The following is a 9,635-nucleotide window of genomic DNA, read 5'->3' on the forward strand; positions in this document are numbered from 1 at the left end:
AGAAAGACCTCTGCTGCAGCAGTCTGGGCTGAGGGCTCAGGTACTAGCACTAGGGAGGTCCACAACCTTTCCCTTCCAAACACAATTTTCATTTTTTTTACATATCACTAGTTTTATCTTTTAATTCCAGACATAGTTTAAAACAAGCCAGTAACTAAACAGCACTCAAAGCAACTAAAACACTGACACTACAGGTCAAGTACTGGCTCTGCAGTGAAGAACACTGTTTCAAGACCCTGCATTGATTGTACACTAAGTAAAGAGAATGGGCATGCTACATAATCAATCCTATAGGCTCCAGTAATGCCTCCTCAGTTCTAGAAGTAATCAGAGACTGTTTAAGACTGTATACAAAATAAGTACTAATTTTACATACATACATATATGAACAATTTTCCACCACCTACATTACCATTTACAAGATTTTTCACCTCTTACTTTGCACATACTGTCCGTTTCATCAGTCCCTTTGCCATCTCTTCTGAAGGAATATTGAGAATCCAAAATGGAGACTGAAATAAAGAGAAGATAACTGATGCAAATACCGAGCTGGAGGATGTTACATGAATTACATAAGTGCACGATTCTGTTCTATAAAAACAGAACATGCATGTTGAAGATTTAAAAAATAGATAAACAGAGAAACTGTGCAGAGAACATAAGAATAAAACTTTTAATTTGAGACAAACCTGTATACTTGGCTTCACTGTCTGAGAAATTTTCCCACCACATCTTTGACTTGGTAAAATATTATTATTTATGCTTCTCTAGATTATTCATCCTCTAAAGACTCAAAATACCTCATTACACACAAGCAGTAAGTAAAACTCAGTAATGTTCTCTGAATAAGCATCAAGACCAGAATCATACAGCTTCCAGCTTCACTCTTCCAGAAACACTGCCTCACTGATTCAGTCAAACACTAAATTCAAACCGCTGCTGAACGATTTTGTGGCTCGGACACTCCGAGAAGGCAGGAGAACCTCCCAGAAGGTGGCACTGCTTCTTTTCGCACTGTGAAATTAAGCCATCCTGAGGTGCATTTCATGCATCTTTTACTCAGTCTCGAGTCTTTACTGAATTTGAGAATTGCTTGGTTTTGGAAGATTCCTTATTTCCCTCAGAAAATTCCAAATTTATTCAGCTACCCACATTTAATAAAAATACTACAAAAACCATACTTGCACACCATACCTGCACTCAAGTAAAATATTAAGTTCTCACTTACATCTACACGGATTTCCTGCTCACCGCTGAACTGTCCATCGTGAAGTGAGAGCAAAGATTTTATTTCCTAAAGTGAAAATATAAAGGTCGGGTTTTAGAAGCATTAATAAATGTTTCAAAGAAAGGAAAAGGGAAAAAAACCAGCATGCCATAAATTCTAATGCAGATGGTATCTCCATAGGGATTATAAGCAAAACATTAGAGACAGCAACAGAAGAATGAACAGTGTTTATTACCAACTAACTGTGGGAACGGACAGTGAAACACTCAACATAGATGTGTGGACAGAGCAGACATTCACAATTAAATTCAGCTCGTATGTACTGTTCATGAACTGAAAAAAATTAGACTCGCCTGGAAAAACAGTCTCTCACAACACTTCTCTTACAAAATTATTCTATTCTGCAAATATGTTTTGGACTTTCATGTAAAAGCCATGTCTCACCAGTAACACTGACCCAGGGCCAGGCCCAGCACTAAGCATCAATTCCTTTTCTGTTACCTCTTGGCTTTATGGGTAACTCAACAGTTTTCTTTCATAGGTGTCTTTCCCCAAGTAAATTAAACCATTACTTTTCCAAAGTAAACGAAATTGAGCATTTGTAAATTTGCAAATGCAACTGACATTGCCTTATTTGTTTCCATTTGCATAGAAAGGACATAAGAAAACACTGGAAGGAGGTCTGCTCCAAGAGAATAGAAGTTTATGCACAGCTATTTCATTGTATGGTACTGGGATAGCAAAAGCACCTGAGATTTTACACATGAATCGGTGGCATCTCCACACACTACTGGTAATATTAGCTACAGGAAAGTGACAAGAAAGAGAAGCATAAAAAACACGGCCTGTGAGAAAAGGCTTGGAAAGAAATGCAAACATGACCTCTACACACATAAAGGTTGCTGATAAAGGAAGGTAATATTTTTGACATTTACTAAGAGGAGATGAGAGCACTGGCTTCAGATGACAGAAGTGCTGTGGATGAGAGGTTGTGAAGATCCTCACAAAAGTAAAGACAGTGAGGCACTGGAACAGATTTGCCAGAAAATACTGATAAGTGAACATCTGACATGCATCCACATGCCCATCAGAGACACTGTGTGCTGGAAAAGGAATCAGGATGCCCGATGTCAGCCCTCAGTATCTGACCTAACCAAAGAGAAACCCCTGACTATGGAGCACAGTTTCCTATCAAATAAGAAATAAGAAACATGGAACTTCATCCTACAGACACTTAACCACAAATGTCAGCTTCAACAAACACCTTGTGCTGTTGTGATCCAGCACCACGACCAGAAGAAAAGCAGGCCTCTTGTATCCCATATGCAGGTGTGCAAGAGCTGGAGATCAGGCAGCTGGATCTTGCTAAGAAAGTCTGTCCTTGCTTGTTTCATTAAGTTTCAGACAAACCAGGTTCCTAATGCTGCTCATCACAAAGCCAAACACGTGGCTAAGCAGTCACCAGAGTACAAGAAAAGGGAAATGGAGCTCCTGGAACAACCAAACACAACTACAGCCTTCATGAAAAAAAGAAAAACATGCTATGTTCCATATGGATCATCTTTTTTTTTTTACTTAAAGACTTTGCCTAAAGAAAAATTGGTTTGATCATAAACAAACTCATGCTCCAGTCCCACAAAGCAGACGGTAAAAAAAAAAAGTATGCAAAAAATCATGAAAAATAATGAAAACAAATTATGCAATGCACATTAAATATTTAAAAACGTGCAAGGATGACCTACCAATTCTAACAGAATAACGCTGCATTTCAGCACTACTTTAAACAACAGCAAACTACCCTGGATATGTTATTACTAGCTCTTCAAGATGGTGCCTAGTGGAGCACTTAGGGTAACAAAATTTCTTTGTGTAGTAACACTGTAAGTCATCCTGGAAAAAAAATAAATCATAAGCTAAATTTACAAATAAGAGGGTTTTCTTATAAATCCATAACTTGAGTGTTATGTTAAACTAGACATTCACCAAGGGCGCAGAAGAAACAGCAGGCCTCACAAAGAACAGCAGGGAGCTTCAGATGTTACTTTTCTTTGTTTTACTTGATTTCTATGAATACCACTCAGTAAGACGAAACCAATTTAATGACAGCGAATAAACTCTGCACCCCAAAATTTGCAGCCAAGAGGCATAAACATGTCCATGTCAGGCAGACCGCAGTCCTCGAGGCAGCAGGACCTGCTGGCTCCCGCACCCTGTGTACTGCTATCCTACCACACAGGGTCTGCTCAGTGGTCCTGTGTCAGCCAGAGTGGCACAAACCCTTCTGACCACACGGAGTCCAACACTCAGGCTCGAAAGCCAGAAGCGAGCAGTCCTCGGTGCTGCCAGTACAACTCTGAGGAGGGTGGCTTGTGACCAGGACTCCAGCCAAGGCACTGGAGACCTCCATAAGCTCCCGGCCTGCGAATCAGAGATTTCAGTGAAGCCCCATCCTAGCTGCACCCCAATAAAGACATCTAGACCCTCCTGCCCCACACAGCTCCATCAGTGACTGGGTCAGAGAGAATCTCACCTGTTGCCAAGGCTGCACCAACCATTTATGTACCCACACTATGCTAGTGGGAGCAGCTACATAGTTTAAACAAGCAAAAAAAGTCACCACTAGAACTTAAAAACATTTCTGTAAACGAAGTTTTCCCTCCCAGCTTCCATTTCTGATCTGAAGCCCGTGGTACTCTGCTGGCAACCTCTCCTAGCTCCAAAGGCTCTTAAAAGCGGCAAAGAAAGTCCTGCCTTAAAGGCATCATGAAGAGGCTCTCCATGGAGGCTGAAGCAGGAGGAGGAAGCTACCTTCCGCTAAGGCCGAAGGCAGGAGGGGTAGCCCCGCGCCCAGGACCGCCTGACACAGGACGCGGAGAGCGAAGGGCCCCGGGCGCCCTTCGCCCGGCAGCCGCACGCGCTCCCAAGCCAAGCGGGGCGGGCAGGAGGCGAGGCCCCACCAGCACCGGCCACTTCCCGGGCACGCCCGGAGCTGCTCCCGACGGCTCCACCACAGCGGGCCGACCCCGCCGGGCCCAGGCCCCAGCCCCGACCCCGCGAGGTGCTCACCGGCAGGCGGAACTCGAGGTGCTCCTGCGCCAGCAGCAGCAGGTACCGCTGCAGCGCTACAGCCCGCAGCGCCATGTCCAGCCATTCCCCGCCTCCCTGCGCCGCAAGCGCTGCCGGGCGGGCCCAGCGCCGCGGCGGGAGCCGGAGGGGCGGGAGCTGCTGGAGCTGCGGGAGGAGTCTGCCCGCCTCGGAGGGGAGGTGGCGTTACCAACTCCACCACAGCCACCGGTAAGGGGTGTGGGACGAACAGACTGTGCTGTGCGGCTCTGTTGGCCTAGGAGACTAGAGCAGCGGAGCGGGGGACAGGATAAAGTACGGCTCTCGGTCTTAATTAATTACGGCTTATTTCACCTCCTTCTCCTTTTTTTATACTTATGTCATGTGTCAGTGCAGCGGTACCGGTATATAAAGAAGTAAATACATGTGTGCTAGTCATGGCGGAAGGCTGCCGTTTTGGACCGTGCACCCCTGTCCGCGCAATTGCGGCCTCGCCTGCCCCGGGCAGAGCCTTCCCTCGGTGGAGCAGGTCGTTAATAACACCAAGAATTAACAGGCGCCAAAGGGGTCCCCGTCCTTTTTTCCAGGGGAAGAAGGTCAGCGCTGGCGGCGTGGGGGTAAGAGCAGGTAGAAACAGATTCCCGGTAAAAGGGCAGAGAGAGATGTGACGGTCCAACAAGGGCTCAAAATAACCAAACAGGTTTTTATACTGCATCTATTGTTTTATTAACAGTTAGACTTGCTAGCTATAATCCCATACTCACTGCTCTCCCTGTTAAGTTGACCTGAAAAGTTTGGCTTATCCAGATTTCGCTAAGCTTTTTATTAGGACGAGGCCAGCTCAGTGCTGAATTCATGTTCTGTATTTTCTGCGCTGATTTTTGGACAGCCTTTTTTTTTCTATGGCTAAGATTTTCTCATGACCTGTGAGCCGTGCATGGACAGTGTTCTATATGGCCCTCCATAATCTTGTCTTGCAGCTTCTCCTGTTCCGTTTTTCTGCAGTAACCGAAACTCGGGCTTGCTGTGAAGCTTTAGCTCTGACCACTGACAAGAAAATAATCTAAATGTGAACTTTCCTAGAAGAGAAATAGGAAGATATGGATCAGAATTGTTCACCTCAGCAGTTGAGTGTGGAGACCCAGCAATAAACACTGAACTGCTGACAAATCCCATGTGTCTGAGGTTGCTTCCAAAACCTTGGGATTGCTGAAAGACATGTAGTGGAAGAAGTCTGCTTTTATTTTTCCAATCTGTCTCCCTTTAAATGTCTTAGCTGTATAGCTCCCATTTTAGAAACCCCTTAGAAGGGAGTATTATTGGTACTGTTTAAGCTGAATCTCTTTGAGACTTGCTTACTTTATCTAGAGAACACTGCTGTCTGCCCTCAGGAGGTGAATGCCTCAGTTTTCCAGTGATACTTTTTTCCAGAGAATTTAAGTGAAGTCCTGTTTTTTTCCTGCCTTTGTCTTCAGGATCCATGCAAAATTGCTGGCAGTCTTTATGTGCTACTCAGGGCAATTTGAAAGTGTATGTATGTTAATAAGAAAGTGCTTTTTAGATGCTGTGTTTGTAAATGTAACATACAGACCTGTACTGCCACTGAGGAGAATCATGTAGTTTGTTAGTGTGGGTTTGGGGAGTCATGTTGACAACATTACATAGCTGTTTTAGGGAGGGAGAGGAAGAAAAAAATTACTCTTTTTAGCTTTCAGGGGAATTTTAAGCATGCAAAATGTAATTACTCAAATTCAGATTTATCCAGGAAGCTAGAATTAACCACCCTCCTCTCACAAAAAAATATAACAACAGGATCCTATGGTAGTCATGAGTTTCAATTTAAAAGGGGAGGACTATGAATGAAAAGCTGTTATTTCATGTGTGCTGCTGCTTGTTGTTCTTTGTTGTCTTTAGCAGCCATTGTGTTGCCATCTCCAGCTCACCCCATGCACTTTTCTAGACTCAAAGGCAACATGAGTGTTGTTTGACTGAAACTTGCATGTTCTGCTGGAGAACTCTGGGAGAGCTCTGTCGGTGCTCATGGGGTTCACATGCAAAAGCAGCTACATATGTATATAGGTAAATAAGAAACCTTACAAAAAAAAAAACCCACAATGCTTTTAAAATAGACATACCTAATCTATAATTCAGTTATTAAATTGTTCAGAAATTGTATATCTATTTCCCCATAGAAAAGCCAGCACTAATCCTCTATTTTATTTCTGAATATCTGTAAGAAAAGTAGCAGCTCTACTAATATGCTGCATGGGAACTCTAATGTGTCTATTCCAACAGGTGAAGGATATAATCCAGCAAATACATGATTATAACACATTTGGATCTCTATAGGTACATATGAAAGTCTGTCCCTAATTCATCAGAATAATTACATACTGCACAGATAGTTGAAGTACTCATAATTCCATACCTAGCAGCTCCCTTGCTAGCAGCCTGCCTGGAGGTTTTAGTAATCAGACATGGCTGTGCAGCACAGCCTTTTAAGGGAGAACTATCTATTCTGATTTGGTTTTCTTCACTAAGTAGGACATTGCAGATGGTGCCAAGCTCACTAACTGGATTTTTACTTCTCTCTTCAATGCCTGATGAGGAAAATCCCCCTGCTCCCACCACATACTAGCATTATAGCTCCAGATATTGTTTTATGCGGATAATAACTTCCATCGTGTGGGAACCTCATCAGCACAGTGTGGGTTTGTCCACCTTTAATCAGGGTGCAGGCAGGAGAAAAGCTGCCCAGTGCTGCCTATGGGTTGGTGCCTCTTGCAGAATGGTTTGCTCTCTCGCCTGTCAGTAAGCCTGTGCTGAACAGGACAGCCAGCACAGTGTCAGGTTGTTTTAGAAGTCTGCAGGGCTGCCAGGGGTAAGGATAAAATTCTTTAAAAGGCATCATTGCATGAAGAGTAAGTACTGCACTACATTTGTGTTGCATGGGGGTGTGGGACTGGTGGTACACCCTATAACCTGTAACTTACTGCCCTGTATTACAAAATTACTCTGAATTTCAGCTGAATCACTTCTACTTTCTTCATTGCTGTAAAATTACGGGTGGACTTAACAAAATCTTCAGATGTTTAATAAGTTTTTCACCAGCTTTGCCTCTCATTTGGGCAAAACTCTTCCAAAAATTATCAGGCTGATATGTTGTTTTTGCTTCACAGCTGACAGTGCACCCAGGAACCACAGTTACAAGCAGCCATTGATTTTTTTCCTGCTTGAGCGCCATAAAACATTTTCAAGAAATGGAAGAAGACAAAGGGCAGAGCGCTAAAGCTACCAGTGTGGTGGGTGACTTGAGGAAAAGTTGGCAGACCTGGGCAGAGGATCACATTGAGTATCAGAGAAAGAACCCATTCAGCAGTGAGGACAGGCTTGCATCTAAACCTGTGCATACTCACAGAGGAGATCCTACCTACGGGAGACCCCCTGAAGGGTCTCGGACAGAGCAGAGAGGTAAAGATGCTCAGTCACACGTGGGTAAGGAAGTGGAAGAGCTGTGCTTGATCATCAAAAGCATTGGAGAGGTGGGAGAAGATGGACATGTGAGTGTGACATTCGGGCAGCTGTTTGAGACATATGTGACTATTTCCAATAAAGTAGTAGGAATCTTGTTAAGAGCCAGAAAACACGGTCTGGTTCATTTTGAAGGTGAAATGCTTTGGCAAGGAAAAGATGATGGTGTGAGCATCACTTTACTAGAGTAAGGCTTTGTCATCTAATGAATTCTGCTGCATGGTTCCATTGTAAAAATGTATCTAGATAACATCTTTAAAAAGGTTTCAATTAACAGAATTCAAGCTCAGCTACTTACTGGGACATGAGCAGGAGAGAAAGTGGGTGAGAAAGATAAAGATATCTTTGTAAAAATGGTAGAGATTTGGGCAGAAACCATAAATGATGAACTAACCCATCACACTGCCATTGGATTGTCCTTTCATTATTATCACCTGCTACCAAATATACCATGGTTCTTCACATAACTCCGCTGGCTTACTGCTTTAGGTTACAGAAAGTATAAATTACTAACTTGCTACCATACAACACTGATTCTTGTGGGCTGGGAAATACTGTGTGTGGGACTTTGATTTGTAAAACATGGAGTTGGAAACGTTCATGGGAGCTCATATACTTCAAAAAAACAGCCTGGCACATAGCAAGATTTAAGTTATTTTCACATGGTGATACTGAATATGGAAGTGCTTTTCATGGAGTATATGAAAATTCCCAAATTTTTAGAAATATCACAGCAAGGGTATTTGATGGTTCCTAAATGAGTTGCGTCTTGCATGTGTTTTGGAGACATGCACTGCTCCTGGTATTTAATAGTCTGTTTTTATCATCATATCTTCTCCAAACCTTCCGTGTCTCCTTTTTCCTCTGTATCTCACACCTTTTTTACCTATTCCATTCTTCTAATGCTTTGCCAGACTGTAGAAAATCAGAAAGTTCTGCAGCCTTTTTTGGTGGATTCAGCTATACCTCTTCGTTGAAGGTAGAGTGCCACAAAAAACATGTGATGTGAAAGACAACAGAAACTGTTGTTTATAGTATAGTAGGGCACTTGTGTGTTTATGAGGAAAACCCAAAAATCTAGCACTGTTGTTTGCAACAGAAGGAGAGTAGAGACCCTGTAGTGCCAAATGCATAAATAGAAGTTTAGTGGTGCAGTCTCATACCTTACTTACCTGTGGTGGAGCTGTGCTTTCAGAGCACAGTTGTGAGTTTTACAAACCGGGAGAAAAAATTATCAGCTAGTTAAAGCTGAGACTGAAAGGTGACTGATAATGATTCATTCAGGGCTCTTTTGGGGGAACTTTTTCTATGCTAAAAACAAAACCAAAAGATTGGTTATGTACGATAGTTGTAATAATGCTATTAAAAATAATCAGGAGCTGTATATACAATAGTTCACACCAAGAAAACTGTATCATTAGAAATACAAATATAAAACATATATATAAAATACATATTTTTACCAGGGTAAATAAAAGCTTTTATGTGGTGTTAACTACACTACTTGATGGATCTTTACAGTAAGATATTCTCTTGCCTCAAAAGGATATTGAAATTTAATATAAATTATGAACTTGATAAAAATGGTAGATTTGATGCTATTTATACAAAAGAATAATTTTCTTGCAAAAAACCTAGAAGAGTGGTTTTTTTTGTATTGACATTTTCATCCAATGGGGATTTGTATCAAAATAAGCCTTTTGACTAAGCAAATACAGATTTTATTATCCCTCTGCCTCCTTCTCCTAGTGAAAAGACAATGAAAGTAGAAAAAAAGGAAGAAATTAATGTGCTGAAATAAGTGGACAGGGGA

General features: G+C 42.3%; 1 protein-coding gene across 7 annotated transcripts in view; it reads right to left on the reverse strand.

The window, feature by feature from the left end:
- The window catches only part of TRMT11 (tRNA methyltransferase 11 homolog), a 28,101-nt gene extending 23,722 nt beyond the window's left edge, over window positions 1-4,379 (reverse strand). For 6 of the 7 annotated variants that reach the window (XR_013956608.1, XR_013956609.1, XR_013956610.1 and 3 more), the window contains exons 1-3: window positions 4,295-4,379; window positions 1,229-1,294; window positions 439-512 (exon numbers count right to left, since the gene is read on the reverse strand). Coding sequence is in view for 3 of the 7 variants with exons in the window: in XM_080615600.1 (XP_080471726.1) it covers window positions 439-512; window positions 1,229-1,294; window positions 4,295-4,369 (215 nt within the window). In the remaining 4 variants the exon portion in view is untranslated. Of the gene's footprint in view, window positions 1-438; window positions 513-1,228; window positions 1,295-4,294 lie in introns of those variants that run through there. The other variant, XM_080615601.1, reaches the window with a different exon arrangement.
- Window positions 4,380-9,635: the final 5,256 nt, after the last annotated feature.

This window comes from Psittacula echo (assembly GCF_963264785.1).
Source record: "Psittacula echo genome assembly, chromosome: 4".
Lineage (NCBI taxonomy): Eukaryota > Metazoa > Chordata > Aves > Psittaciformes > Psittacidae > Psittacula > Psittacula echo.